Raw genomic sequence first — 14,200 nt, 5'->3', positions numbered from 1 at the left:
ACCACTACCGTGCCCTGCAAGACCTGAATTTCCACCTCCACCCCCACCGACAGAATTCAGTGAGGCGCCTAATGACCTAGCCCCAGGCGCAGCCTGCCTGGCTAGGGGAGTGGGGGCTTCGGCTGAACTGAACGACAGCGTAGAATCACAAACTGAGACAGTAAATCAGAGGGAGGCACCATTATCTATTTCTCCGGCTCAGTTAGAAAATTTGGTGGAGCACATGTGTCAAAAACTGATTTTAGAAAGTTCCCAGGGAAAAGAAATGCTCTTAGAAAATAAAACGGAGAAGAAACCTAGCTCGGGAGCGGTTGTGCGAATTAACTGGAAAGCGATTGCTCAGGAGGCTATGAAAAATGGATGTTACGATGTGGCTGCTGAGTTGTCTAAGGTACTGTGTTTTCCTGTAACGTATGATATTGATCATAATCAAGGACACTATCAGGTTTTGGACTGGAAGATTTTGCAGCGATTGAAAGCAACGGTAGCTGAAAGCAGGCTACATGGCAAGCCTGCCCGACAAATGCTGCAGTATATCTGGGGTAGTGATTTGTTGGTTCCAGAGGACATTAAGACACTGATGAGAATGATTTTGACTCCTTCTCAAATGATCATGTTTGATGAGTTTTGGGGTCAGTTTTGTCAGCTCTCAGAGAATACACAACAGCAGCAGGGGGATCCCCTGGCTGGAGTCACAGCACAACAATTAATGGGAACAGGACAATGGTTTGGTGTTGAACGGACAAGTTCGAAGTGGTCCTGCAGTCTTTCAGGAATCAATGGAATGTGCCCAAAAGGCATTAAGAAGAGTACAAGCAGACCCTAAAAGGCCGCACTATATGTCTTTAAGACAAAAGCCAGAAGAGTCGTTTGCAGAATTTGTAGATCGTGTATGTGAGGCAATGAGTAATTCGGATATTCCTGACTATTTAAAGGGTTATATGTTAAAAAATGTAGCTTTTGAAGGAGCTAATACAAAAACAAAATCAGTATTGGTAAACTTACCACAGGGGACCACAATTGAGGAGATGCTGGAAAGAGCAGCTAACATACCTTCTGGTCCACAGGCTTTTCTCATAGATACTATGCACAAATTGGCTGAACGATCACTGAAATTGGAAGAGGCTGCGGAGTCACAAACCCAAATATTGGCAGCCTTAGCTCCTTTAAAGGCTAATACGAGGGGGCAACAAGGGGATGTTTTTCAAAGGAAGATACGATGTTATAAGTGTGGTAAAGAAGGGCATATCCAATCACAATGTAGAGTGAAATTTGTATGGTGTGATAATTGTAGAAGTAATTCTCATTCCACCAATGCATGTCAAAGTTCGGGAAACGGCCGGAGCAGCGCGAAGAGCCGCCGCACCGGGACACAAGTGGCAGCTCCAGTATATTACCAGCAGGATGCAGAAATGAAAACGACACCTCAGCCTTACAACCAGCAACCAGAGGGAGCATCGGCTTGGACGTGGCAACAGCAGTAGATGCTACCTTAATAGATAATCGGCCCATTAAAGTGGAAACAAATGTAAAGGGGCCTATATACATCAATGGTCAGCCTGTAGGAGCATTGTTAATGGGTCGATCATCTATGGGTGTTAAAGGGGTAATGGTATTGCCAGGGGTAATTGATGCGGATTACAGTGGTGTTATTTGTGTTGTGATGTGGAAATGGCATGCGATCAGCCTGTACGAGGTGACAAAGGCTTTGGATCCACAGGGGGACTGGCTCTCTTAACTATACCAATGGGAAGACGACCAGTCGCTAGTGTTGAATTTTGGTACGGGTCTCAGCACGTGAAATTAATTTGCCTGCTAGATACTGGTGCTGACAACACAATCATGAGTAACGCACACTGGCCTTTAGAGCCAGCAATAGGAGAAGTAGAAGGTGTTGGAGGAGCTCAAGCAGTAATGCAGAGTAGTCGCAAAATTGTAGTGAAGATTGAAGGAAAACAGGCCTTAATTACAGTTACAGTTATGCCATTGCCTAATGGAATCAATGCTTTGGTGGGCCGGGATGTGATGCAGCAATTGGGTGTGGTCTTAACCTCAGCGCGCACACACACACACACACACACCCACCCCCAGCGGTTTCTGGTACGGCTACTGTCGACCATGGCTCTGTTTTGATTTAAAGCAACAGTACTCATTTTGTCATTTCTGATTGTAACGTCTTTCAGAGATTTGTTATTTAGAGTTTTGTTAAGTTTTTCTAATAAGCATAATGAATAAGTAAGCATTTGGTATTTATAAGTACTTGGTACACAGTAATTGCAGTAAGGTGTATGTACTTAGTAAAGAGTTCAAATTGTAAGATTTTCTTTTGGTTCGAACCTTCTTAGTTGTCTGCCTAGGCATTTCAAAGGAGCTCCATGTAATATAGTTAAGGAATGTATAAACAGGTTTTAATTTTGGAAAGTGTTTTTTAGTTAATGTAACAATTTTATTTCTTTTTAGACACTGATTTGATGGATTAATTTTAACATAGTCTTTTAAGGTTTTAAGGATTTTTGGTATTAGCATAAGTTAAGGTTTGTAGTAAATAGGTATTAATTTTAACAACTATTCCTTCACTAATGTGCAGAAGAATCAAGACTAAGAGGAAACAGCCTTTCCCATGAAGTCGAACATCGATCACAATAACTGTTATGATAATCTGGGGTCAAAAGCATCAATCAGAAGAATGTAACACAGCATCATGTGAATTAGGACTGAATATTGTGGTTGGTTGATTGTTGTGTGATTAGAGAAAATGTTCATAGGGACTTATATGTTATCTCACCAGTTTGCTATAATTTTACACACCTAGAGGGAAAATCAAAACTCATAACAACACAACATGCATTTTCATTTTCGGTTGAAAACATCAACAAACAAACAAAAAAAAAAAAAAGGGGGGGGGGGGGGGAAGAGAGAATACCCCATAGCAAAAATAAAAAGGTTTTTTAATGGTACCAATAAGAGATCAGTATTACTAGGATGAGCAAAAACACATTATTATGGGTAATTTTATATTGGGCAAAGCAATGAAGCTCTTTTGCCCTTGCTGATTGCCTGCAAGTTTTCTGTCTGTGAAGCTAGAGCCTGGCCAGATCTACCTTTACAGATTAAAGAAATCTTGCTACCATTAAACAATTTATGATTTTTGACCATCCTAGAGAAAATAAAAATGTAACATATCCCTAAAGTAGAATGTAAAACAGTGTTAAGGATTGCATTTATGTTTTAATCTTTGTAATGTGTTCAGGCATAATCAAGTCTTCTCTGTCAATAAGAAGAGTGAAATGTAAAGATCAGAACTATTAAGATCTAAGTTCTTCTTTACAATGTCTGTTATCTTTGACCATGTATTATGCCAGCTCTGTTAGAGCATTCTATCTAGATTCAACTTAAGCTTTGTGCCTTGTATAGGTAACATGGCCCAACATAACAGGCAATAATGAATTTTGATTGAGCCTTCAGACTGTGGGTGAACCTTTTCAGACGTGTCTGATAGGGATACCCAGACTTGATGTAAATATGTTTGTTAATTATAGTAGTAAGCTTTAAGGTTTTTAGGCATTATTGTACTAATTTTGATTATTGTTAAACTTGTTTATAATTGTATTATGCAAAGTGTTCAAAGGATAACCTCCAAGGCCTTACTTGCACAAAAGAAAAACGGGGGATTTGTTGGGGTTTGTTTTGAGCAAGAGGGGACATGGGTCCCAGGAACACCTGTGCAATTCAGGCCTTGAAGAATTCTCTGTTGATAATATAGTGGTGGAGTAGGAGCTGTGAGAAAGTGCTGATTGCTTGGTATGCTGAAGTCCAGCTGCCCCTGAGAAGGGAGGCGAGCAAGATAAGGAGGAGGCGAGATCTGGGAAAGAGAGCAATTAGGCCGGATAGAAGAATTCCACAGAGTTGTGAAAACAATGATGTAACCTTTTAGAGAGTAACCAATAGTATGTTGCCAAGTGGGCATAATTATAGTAAACTGTATATAAGATGTGTCTGATGCTCAATAAAGTTGGATTCTGCTGATCACATTGATCGTATAGCGGCCCCTTCTTGCAACACTTACCAGCTCTCCTTCTCTCTGCTGCTGGTGAGCTGCCCCTCTGTTTGTCACCGGCCAGCAGGAGACTATTAACCCCTTCCCCCTTCAAATCTAGGTGTCAGAGCCAGAGCTGGAGACACTCCAAGGACATGGTGGAAGGGCATCATCGGTACAGGTAATGGTAGGGTCAAGGTCAAGGTTGCTTGGATGCTTCTTAGCTCTGGCCCGACATGAGCAACACAAAGTGTTGGTCAGGTTAGATCAGGCTCTGGGCAACCTACTCTCGCTGAAGATGTCCCTGTTCACTGCAGAGGGGTTGGACTAGATGACCTTTAAAGGTCCCTTCCCACCCAAACTAGTCCGTGGTTCAATGATTATAAGTGTCTGAGCTCTCCTGTAGTGTCCCCACGTGTGGTTGTTTGTGGCAGGATGGCCCTGAAGCAGAGCTCAGGGATGGCACAGTGCCCATCAGCATTGTGGCCTTCACTACAGGCAGGGACAGCTCTGCATGACTGTGGATGGGGACAGGGTGACAGATACTTCTGGGAGAGGGCACGGGGGTCTTGGGCTCCTGCTGAAGCTGGTGGGAGATGAAGGCCATGTCTCGAGGCTGTCCTGTACTTCATGTGTGTCCCCAGAATGGGACTCTGTCTTTAGCCCAGTGTGATGTGGTCTTGGTGACTGGCTGGGGGAGAGCTCTGTGCTTGGGGGCTGCTCCAGTGCTGTTAGGATAGGTGGATCCCCTGGGACATGTGGCAGTGAGCAGGTAGAAACAACCCTGAGTCTGCTCTTGTGCCCAGAGATCCAAGCCCCCAGGCCGAGGCCTTGCTCCCAATGGCTTCCACAACTCCATTATGGCCCCAGTGGAGAAGAGCTCCAGCCTCACCTGCAACCTGTGAGTGGGGGCTCATGGTGCTGGGAGGTCATGGTGGGGTTGCCTGTGCTGCAGGCAGGGTGCAGGAGGCATATCTGTGGCTGAGGTCTGTTTCACCCACTGCAGGCGGGATCAGCAGCATTCACAGTGGGAGTTTCCTGACTGGATCCCCTTGGCACACAAGTGGACATGTCTCTCTGAAAGGTGCCAGGGGAGCAATGTGAGAAGAGAGGGGCTGGGGGGGGGGGGGGGGGGCTGGCACACACGATAGGGCAGGTCCCACCAGTATTTGGGGTAAGCCAGCTAACCCCAGCCAATGGGGCTGGGGGAGAACAGGGGCATGGTGTGTACTGAGGGACATCTCTGGTGGAGTCAGGCCCCAGCAGAAAGGATGTAACTTTCTTGTTTTGGTCTTTGGAGCTCTCATGGGCTTGGCCATGGAGTGTCCATAGCCTTCGGCCTTTCAGTACCCTCCTATCCTGGCAGCGGGGCATGTGGTGCTGTACAGAGGCTGGGATTGTACAGCGATGGCATGGTACTGTGCCAGGGGGTGACCAGGTGAAGGACAAGATGTGGAGATTTCTTCATACCTTCCTCTGTCTCCACAGTGAAGCTGCCCTGTACATGCCAGCCGAGGAGAAGTCTCCTTTCTTTTCCATCCAGCGGGAGGGCATCGATGATGACAGAGTTTTGTACAGGGTGAACAGGTCTGTGACAGGGTGCCCAGGGTGGGGCACTGCCAGGGTGGTCCCTGTGATAGGCAAGAACCCCCAGGGTTGTGGTCCTGGTGGGTCTGAGGGCTGGATGGCTGCCCCAGGCAGCAGGTGCAGCCATGGGCTAAACAGCCAGACAGTGAAGCGTGCCCTGGGGTACCACCGGGCCCATGCCAGGTCTCTGTGCCAGGCAGATGCAGCCTCGCGGTGACAGTGCCCTTGCCCTGTGCCCTCACCCCCTTCCTGGTTGCCAGGTTCAGCTCCCTCCAGCCCCATGAGGAGCGCCGGGATCTGTCCTTCTTTGCAGGCGGCCCTGTCTGGGCAATGGAGTGGTGCCCATCCCCGGAGGGCTCAGCAGCCTCACAGTATGTGGCTCTGTACTGCCACAGGAGCATGGAGGAGGCACACAGCATGGCTGGGCTCCACAACAGCCCAGCACTCCTGAAGCTCTGGGGCCTGGGCACGCTGCAGCACAATCAGGGGTGAGTTCTGGCTTCAGTTTTGGGCTCTTCACTCCAGGAAGGAAGTTGAGGGGCTGGAGCATGCCCAAAGAAGGGTAACAAAGCTGATGAGAGATCTAGAGCATGAGTTTTGTGAGGAGCAGCTGAGGGAACTGGGGTTGTTAAGTCTGGAGAAAAGAAGGCTCAGGGGAGACCTTACTCTCTACAACTCCCTGAAAGGAGGTTGGAGCAAGGAGGAACAAGTGATAGAATAAAAGGAAACAGGATCAAGTTGCACCATGGGAGGTTTGGGTTGGATATGAGGAATGATTTTTTTCTACTAAAAGTGTTATCAAGGCCTGGAACAGCCTGCCCAGGACCATGGTGGAAATCCTATCCCTGGAGGAGTTTAGAAACTACATAGATGAGGTTCTGAGGGACATGGTTTAGTGGTGACCTGGCAGTACTGTGTTAACAGCTGGAATTCATGATCTTAGAAGACTTTTCCAACCTAAACAATTCTATGAATGGCCAAGCCTGGGGAACAGCCTCCCAGGAGAGGGGCTGGGGACTGCCCATCTCCCATGGATGGGTCAGGGTCTCACCTCTTACCCATTCATGGCTGAGTGGGTGGCGAGGCTTGTCCTTTCCCAGAACCACCAGGCAGGTCCTGAACCCCATAGGGGCTGTGCTGGGAGCCAGCTTCAGTGCTGCTGTAGACTGGAGCTGCTGAGCCCTAGCTGCTGCATTCTTCATGGCTCATCCTGTGCCTGCAGCTCTGCTGACAAAGCCAGGCTGGCTTACGCTATTGCTGCTGATCATGGCTGTGTCTGGGACATGAAGTTCTGCCCCAGCGGTGCCTGGGAGCCACCCACCTCTGCCAGGAAGGTGGGTCTGCTGCTGGGGGGCTGCCTCTGCTTTCCTCCAGGACTCCTAACTCTGCCCTCACTCATGCCTTGCCTTCTTGGGCTGGGGATGGTGACCATGCAGTCCCTCAGATGGTGACTCCCTGTCACTCTGTGTCATTCTGCAGCTCCCACAGATGAGCCGGCTGGGACTGCTGGCCGTGGCCTTCTCAGATGGCAAGGTGGTGCTGTACCCCCTCCCACACCCCGAGGCCCTGCCACAAGCCAAGACAACCCAGGTAAAAGGTAGGAAGAGCTGCACTGCCGGGAAGGAGCTACCTGGCTCACATCCCACTGTGCCGGGATGGGCATGGGTGAGCCCCAGGGTTGGGATCCCTCTGTCCTTGCTGTGCTGAGGGGCTAGGATGCCTCTGCCCTCACTGTGCCAAGAGGTTGGGCTGGGGCATGGCCATGGGGCAGCTAGACCATGCCCAGGCCAGTGCTACCCTGCCCAGGAGCTATGTGGTGGGGCAGCCAGCCCTGGTGCAACTCCAGGCTTGGGACCAGCAGTTCCTGCTTCCTTTGGCTTGGTTTCTGGCAGATAATGGTGGGAGGGGAGCAAGGCTGCTTTTTGATGTCATAGGACATCAAAGCACTGCTGATGCAGAAGCAGGTTCAGTCTTGGTGGGATGCTGTGGCAACCCAGTAAGGGCATGGCTCCCAGGCAGCCCCACCTGAAGCTGGAAGCACAGGGAGGGTCCTCTTGGCAGAGTTGTGGGAGCTGGGATAGGGTTGAAGGATGAGGTGTTGCTGCAGCAGTGTATCCCTGAGCCTTTCCTCACCTTCCTTCCCATTGCCGTTGCATGTCCTGGCATGGTGGACCTGCTTATTCCAGTCCAGCTGAGGAGTATTTCAGAACAGGGCCCCAGGCCTCTGCACACTCGGCTGGCTTGGGCTAATGATACTTGTAATGGCCTCATCTGTCGGGAGCTGGGTGGGATTGATGGCTTGTGCATGCTGCTCGTGGTCACCCAGCCGTGGCTGACAGTGGGAAATGGGTTCCTCACTCCCTGTCACGGTGTTGCCGCTGCCTCTCCCTCCCTATCTCAACAGGCTGGCTCTGGGTGGTTGTTGCTGGTGCCGCAGCACCCACGTGGGGAGCTTGCGGCAGGTGTGGATCCCTTCTCAGCCCACAGCTCCTGTCACGTAGTGTCGGCCCAGCTGTGGCTGCTGTACCATCCCTGTGCCTTGCAGCTAGCCTGGAGCTGCTGGTTCACAGCCGCAGGATCACTGCCAGGCTGCGGCACGCTGAGGTTCTGCCAGCAGCTCCCGAGTGGGCATGGCTGTTTTCCCTGGGCACACCCTCACAGTGTTCCCACCTTACGGAGCCTGGGCTGCTCTCACAGCATGCCTTGGCTGTGCTGGAGGTGCTGAGGAAGACATGTGGCTCCTGTGTCTCCAGACAACATCAGCTGCAGTTGCCATGCTCTGGGATATAGGCAGTGCTGGCTGACAGCCCTGTGCTGAGGGATGGAGAAGTCCTGTCTGGCCCCAGCAGTGAAAGACAGGAACCTCACAGCACTTGTGTCCTTTGTCACTGGTGGTGAGATCCCACAGTGGACAAAGCTGGTGCATGGGGGTCCTGCGGGCACCTTGTCCTGGTTGCAGGGGTCTTGGTGCATTCTGCCTTGCCTAGGCTGCTCCATCCCTGTCACCAGCTGCTCTGGTCAGAGCAGGCTGTCCCACACAGCTGCTTTCATGGTCTTGTCAGGCCCCTGTGTGTCATCAGATCCCCTTTGGTTTAGGGAAGACCTTGTTCACAGAGGCAGGCAGCTGGTCACTGTGTGGTAGAGATCACCTGGGTGAGGGGAATGTCGGCCCTGCCCAGTGCCTACCTGCGGTGTCTTTCAGAGTGCTGCTTCCTCCAGCACAGGCAGGTCTGGTTCCCAGAGGTCTGGTCACTGCCTGCATCTGGGTTTACAGCTCCATGTGCTGTTTGCTGTTGCTGGGTGTGCAACACTGGTCCAGATGGGACAAGAACTGGGAGCCCTGACTAGGGCCATGGGGAGCGGTGAGCCAAGCTGCAGGCTACTGAACAGCTCCCTACACAAGGAGCTTCTAGGAGAGCCGGTGCCTGTCCTGACTCCACTCTGCTCTCTTCTAGATGGGTCCTTCCACAAGCATGTTATCTGCAAGGTCAGTGTCCTCTACCAGTGTGGTCCCCCAGTAGGGCTGGCACCCACGAGCCTCTGGCAGGTGCAGGTGGGAGAGCTGAGCAGAGCTCATCAGCTCTGCTCATTTGGGGTGGCAGAGCAAAGCTGTGCTCCACAGCTGGATGTCCTCACTCTTGGGATATGAGCACAGGGCTGTGACCAATGTCTGTCCTTTGGCCTCCAGGTACAAGGTATTGCCACGCTCCAAGTGGGCTCTATGCAGGCAGGGAATGCCTCTGAGTGTGGCCAGTGCTTCAGCCTCTCCTGGATGCCATCTAAGCCCCATCATCATCTGGTAGCAGGTTTTTATGATGGTGAGTCCCCTCCTACACAAGAAGGATCTGTGTCCCATGGCAAAACATGGAAACACATGGGGCTTTGTGCTGCTGCAGCCTCACCTGAGGCAGAGAATGAGGAGTCTGAGAACAAGGTACAAGGCAGCATGTTGTACCTTGTTGGCCTCTTCTCCCAGGCAACCAGCACCAGAACAAGGGGACACAGTCTCAAGCTGCGCCAGGGGAGGTTCAGACTCGAGGTGAGGAGGAAGTTCTTCACCGAGCGAGTCATTCGGCATTGGAATGGGTTGCCCAGGGAGGTGGTTGAGTCATCGACCCTGGAGGCGTTCAAGGGGAGATTGGACGTGGCACTTGGTGCCATGGTCTAGTCATGGGGTCTGCGGTGTCAGGTTGGACTCGATGATCCTCGAGGTCCTTTCCAACCTAAGTGATACTGTGATACTGTGATTGGAGCAAGTAGCAGTGAGTGGCAGACACTGTGAAGGAACCTCTGCCCGTTCCCTAGTGGCTCTGCCTTAATCTACATCACACTTAAAATCATAGAATTGTTTTGGTTGGAAAAGACCTTTAAAATCATGAAGTCCAACTGTTAACCCAGCTCAAGACATGTGCTCTTAGACCTTTCATCAGCCTTGTTGCTCTTCTCTGGACACTCCAGCACCTCAATGTCCTTCTTGAAGTGAGGGGCCCTAAACTGAACCCAGTATTTGAGGTACAGCTTTGACAGTGCCAAGTACAGGGGGATGATCACTGCCCTGGTTCTGCTGGCCACACTATTTCTGATACAAGCCAGGATACTCTTGGCTTCCTTGGCCACCTGTACGCACTCTTCCCCCAGGGTCCGTGGCCATCTGGAACCTGCTCACCAAGTCCATGCTGCAGTGTGTGCGCCAGCCCGATGGCTCCCTCAAGCTCTACCCTTTCCAGTGCTTTCTAGCCCGTGACCACGCTGTCCGGAGCATCGAGTGGTGCAAAGCCAACAGGTGAGGACCAGGATGTGGGCACGGGTGTGGATACTGCCTGGGAGAGCAGGCTGCTCCTGCAGATGAGCCAAGAGAGCTTTAAGAGGATGTGGTGGTGATGGCACTTGGTCCTCTGAGCTGATGAAGAGATTGAATTGGGCTTCCCAGGGTGAGAGATAGGAGCAGCACTGTGCTGCAGAACCAGAGCTACCTTGTGCCTGTAGCAGGGATAGGGCACAGCTCTGCACTGGGGTCTCAGTGCTGCCTTTCTCCTGATTCTCAGCAACTTCCTGGTCACGGCAGGGAGTGACCGTAAGATCAAGTTCTGGGATCTGCGGCGGCTCCATGAGCCCATCAACAGCATCAAGCGGTTCCTCAGCACTGAGGTGGCCTGGCTGCTGCCCTACAATGGCGTCACCGTGGCCCAGGACAACTGCTACGCCTCGTGAGTGCCATGACCATTGTGCTGCCTGCTTTGTGCCCAGGGCCAGCCTGCTGGGGCCTGGCCATGCACCCAGTGCCCTCTCCAGTCTGTCCCTCCATGGGAACATCCATTGATGCCATAGTGAGGGCTGGGTCATGCCACCGCTGCACCATCCTGTGGCATGAGTGGGGTGGGCCATGGGAGGGACAAGGTGCCTGAGCTGGGATGGGTGTGGGACTTCTGCATGTTGCTGACACAACACAATCTGGCTGAAGGGTTCTGAGGTCTTGGGGTGTTCTCAGCCTCCAGGAGCTGCCCTGAGCTGTGACACACTGCTAGAGGGACAACCCTTCTCCAGGGTCCCAGGTTCTCCAGGGAGGTGGTCTGCTGGGTGGCTTTTAGGGTGGCCATGCAGGGCTCTGTCCTCACCCATTCCCTTTCCATTGCAGTTATGGTCTCTGTGGGATCCACTACATTGACACTGGGTACTTGGGCTTCAAGGCTTATTTTGTGGCCCCTCGCAAGGGGACCGTGTGGGTAAGAGGCTGGTGCAAGGCACTTTTGTCCTGGGGGCCATGTCAGAGGGATGGGTACCTGCCCCTATCCCAGTGCCAGCTGGGGGTGAGCCTCTTGGGGTCACCACTCTGTCTCTCAGATGATGGGTCATGACAGCTGCACAAAGTGGTGTCCAAGCTGGCTGTACCTTCAAGCCCCTTTCTCCCTGGAGATGCAAGGAGGTGCATGCTACAGCCTGGCTGGGGGTGGTGGGGACCCTGTTGGGATCCCCATGGAATCCTGTTCCCACAGAGCATTTCTGGCTCAGACTGGCTGAACACGATAGCTGCAGGAGACATCACTGGCGAGCTGGTGGCTGCAGTGCTGCCCGATCTGTCCATCTGCCCCCTTAACGTCAGGCGCTCCTCGGACCGCAGATTTGTAAGAGACCATCGTGCTCAGCAGGGCCTGTCTGTGATGTGCATGGGGCTGGGCAGGGTGAGAGTTGCGTTTCTGGGTCACTGGAAGCGTCTTGAGCTGGCCTCATTCATGTATGTGTCATCCTCTCCTTGCCCGGGCAGGGGATACATGGTGAGGAAGCTATGGGGAGCTGGGGTTTTGTGGGACACGAGCCATGCCCTTGCCGCAGCACCTCCTTCCACTGCAATGCTGTGGGACAGGGTTCCCAGGGCCCCCAGCCCCAGCAGTCTCAGGGGAGGTTTAGGCTGGATGTTAGGAAGAAGTTCTTCATAGAAAAACTGATTGGCCATTGGAATGGGTTGCCCAGGGAGGTGGTGGAGTCACCATCATTGGAGGTGTTTAGGAAGAGACCGGATGGGGCGCTTGGCGCCATGGTTTAGTCGATTAGATAGTGTTGGATGATAGGTTGGACTCAATAATCTCAAAGGTCTTTTCCAACCTGGTTAATTCTATTCTGTTCTCTGCCTGCAGAAGAGGTCAAGAGCACAAGCCTTCTGAGGGGCAGCTGAGGGAACTGAGGTTGTTCAGCCTGGAGAACAAGGGACACGTTGTTCTCTACAGCTCCCTGAAGGGAGGTTGGAGTGAAGTGGCAGTCAGTTTATTCTCCCAAGAAACAAGCAGTAGAACAAGAGGAAACAGCTTCTAGTTGCACCAGGGGAGGTTTAGGTTGGACATGAGGAACAATTCCTTCCCCAAAAGGGTTGTCAAGCCAGGGCAGTGATGGAGTCCCTGATACTAAGTGGTGAGCTGGCCGTGCTGGGTTAATGGTTGGACTCGGTGATCTTAAAGGTTTTTTCCAACAAAACCCTGCCCTGAGCCACATCTTGCTCACAGCCAGTCTACAAGGCCGACCTGCTGCCCTGCAGCCCCCCAGGGTCAGAGGATGATGAGGTGCTGCCAAGAACCAGACTCTACAGTGAGATGGTGACCAAGAGCTACATTCGATTCTGGGACACAGACCTGGTAGGTCTACCCCCAGTCCTCTCCTGATCACAAGTGAGGCCTGTGGAAGCTATGCCAGGGTGGTGCCTGGGCAGTGGGAGGGCAACAACATGCCACTCAAATTGTGGCAGCCCCATGCCTCCATTTGGCTGCCCCAAGAACACAAGGGTGGGTTGCCCAACCTATGCAGAGCCTGTGCCTGGCTGCCTTGCCAGGCTGGGCCGGGATTCCCCGGGCAGAGACTGCCTGGCTGCCTAGCCACAGGGCAATGGGTGGTATGGCCATGGGTATCAGCCCCGACAAAGCAGTACTTTCAATGTCCTGGCTGTGGCAGCCCTTGGAAGGAGCCTGAGGGGTCACAGCCTGCCTGGATCCCATTCCTGGCTGTGCTGGGCCATGTTTGGAGCTGTTGGCTTGAGGCAGCAGGGTCAGATTGTGACCAGGGCCCCCCAAGAGAGGGGCAGTGAGTCTGTGGGTCAGAGCTGCTAGGATGGCATGGGGAAGTCTGCCACATTGCAGCAGACCTGTTTGGGCCCTCCCTGGCATGTAGTTCCTGCTGGCCTCTGCTGTGGGTGACCCAGAGGGGGACCTATGTCTGCTGGCCAAGTAGCACCTGCCCTGGTGCAGTCCTAATGCTGCCAAGATGGATATGTGTGCCATGCTTCTGCCCTGGCACACATTCCATGGATGTGCCACCACTTCACAGCGCAGCTTCAAGAATTTCTCCAGCCGGGAGCCGATGCGCAGGATGCACAAACAGGAGGTGAAGGCTGAGCTGAGCCTTGACCGCCTGCAGCTAGAGTCCCTGCACAAAGTGAGAGCTGAGCCTGCAGCCCCCACACAGCCTGGCAGGCTCTGCAGAACCCTGTCACCCATGCCCCATTCCTGGGTGCAAGGGTCCCGGTACCTCAGCCCCCTCCCTCCTGACCCCCTTCTCTTCCCTCCTGCAGGTGCGCTTCAGCCCCAACCTGGACTCACTCGGCTGGCTGGTGTCAGGCAGGCAGGCAGGCATTGTGCGGGCACACTGCCTGGCAGGGCTGGCCTCCAGCGTGGCACACCAGCTGCTCCCAGAATGCCATGCCTGCTTCTGTTCCCTCTATGGGGATAAGCCTGGCAGCAACAGCTCTGGCAAGAACTCCCCAATGCCAGTGTAGTAGGGGAGTGGGCCCCTTGTGCTGCTGCCCAACACGCTCTCCCCAGGCAGGAGCAGGTGGTGCTGTCCAGGAGAGCTGTGTACCCCTTCTTGGTGCTTCTGACCCTCGGCATCCCCTGCTCAGGGGAGGAACGGCTGCTCCTGGCTGTCACCGGGGATGCTGAGGACATTGTCCTTATGCTCTGGGTCCGGAAGGATCCTTTTGTGCTGTTTGCTCTGAGCTGGTGCAGGAGGGTGGTGGGACCCTGATGTGTCCCTGGGTCAGGCTGTGGGTCTGGGAGCCTGATGCTGGGGATGCATCCCACCTCTGTGGGGTTGTGC

The 14,200-nt window shown here is 52.7% G+C and overlaps 1 protein-coding gene across 1 annotated transcript in view; it reads left to right on the top strand.

The window, feature by feature from the left end:
• The window catches only part of GTF3C2 (general transcription factor IIIC subunit 2), a 21,986-nt gene extending 7,786 nt beyond the window's left edge, over positions 1–14,200 (top strand). Inside the window, exons 5-20 of the mRNA XM_068143088.1 lie at positions 4,158–4,217; positions 4,843–4,937; positions 5,043–5,120; positions 5,525–5,623; positions 5,884–6,111; positions 6,846–6,957; positions 7,103–7,220; positions 9,079–9,110; positions 9,312–9,441; positions 10,262–10,406; positions 10,669–10,830; positions 11,259–11,346; positions 11,617–11,745; positions 12,619–12,747; positions 13,433–13,540; positions 13,677–14,200. Coding sequence (XP_067999189.1) covers positions 4,158–4,217; positions 4,843–4,937; positions 5,043–5,120; positions 5,525–5,623; positions 5,884–6,111; positions 6,846–6,957; positions 7,103–7,220; positions 9,079–9,110; positions 9,312–9,441; positions 10,262–10,406; positions 10,669–10,830; positions 11,259–11,346; positions 11,617–11,745; positions 12,619–12,747; positions 13,433–13,540; positions 13,677–13,880 — 1,917 coding nt within the window. The 3' untranslated portion in view covers positions 13,881–14,200. The remainder of the gene's footprint in view (positions 1–4,157; positions 4,218–4,842; positions 4,938–5,042; positions 5,121–5,524; positions 5,624–5,883; positions 6,112–6,845; positions 6,958–7,102; positions 7,221–9,078; positions 9,111–9,311; positions 9,442–10,261; positions 10,407–10,668; positions 10,831–11,258; positions 11,347–11,616; positions 11,746–12,618; positions 12,748–13,432; positions 13,541–13,676) is intronic.

Source organism: Melanerpes formicivorus, unplaced genomic scaffold (assembly GCF_026170545.1).
Source record: "Melanerpes formicivorus ecotype bairdi unplaced genomic scaffold, bMelFor1.0.p_v2 SCAF_9, whole genome shotgun sequence".
Lineage (NCBI taxonomy): Eukaryota > Metazoa > Chordata > Aves > Piciformes > Picidae > Melanerpes > Melanerpes formicivorus.
The sequence above is the reverse complement of the archived record's forward strand: the minus strand, read 5'-3'. Positions and strand labels throughout refer to the sequence as shown.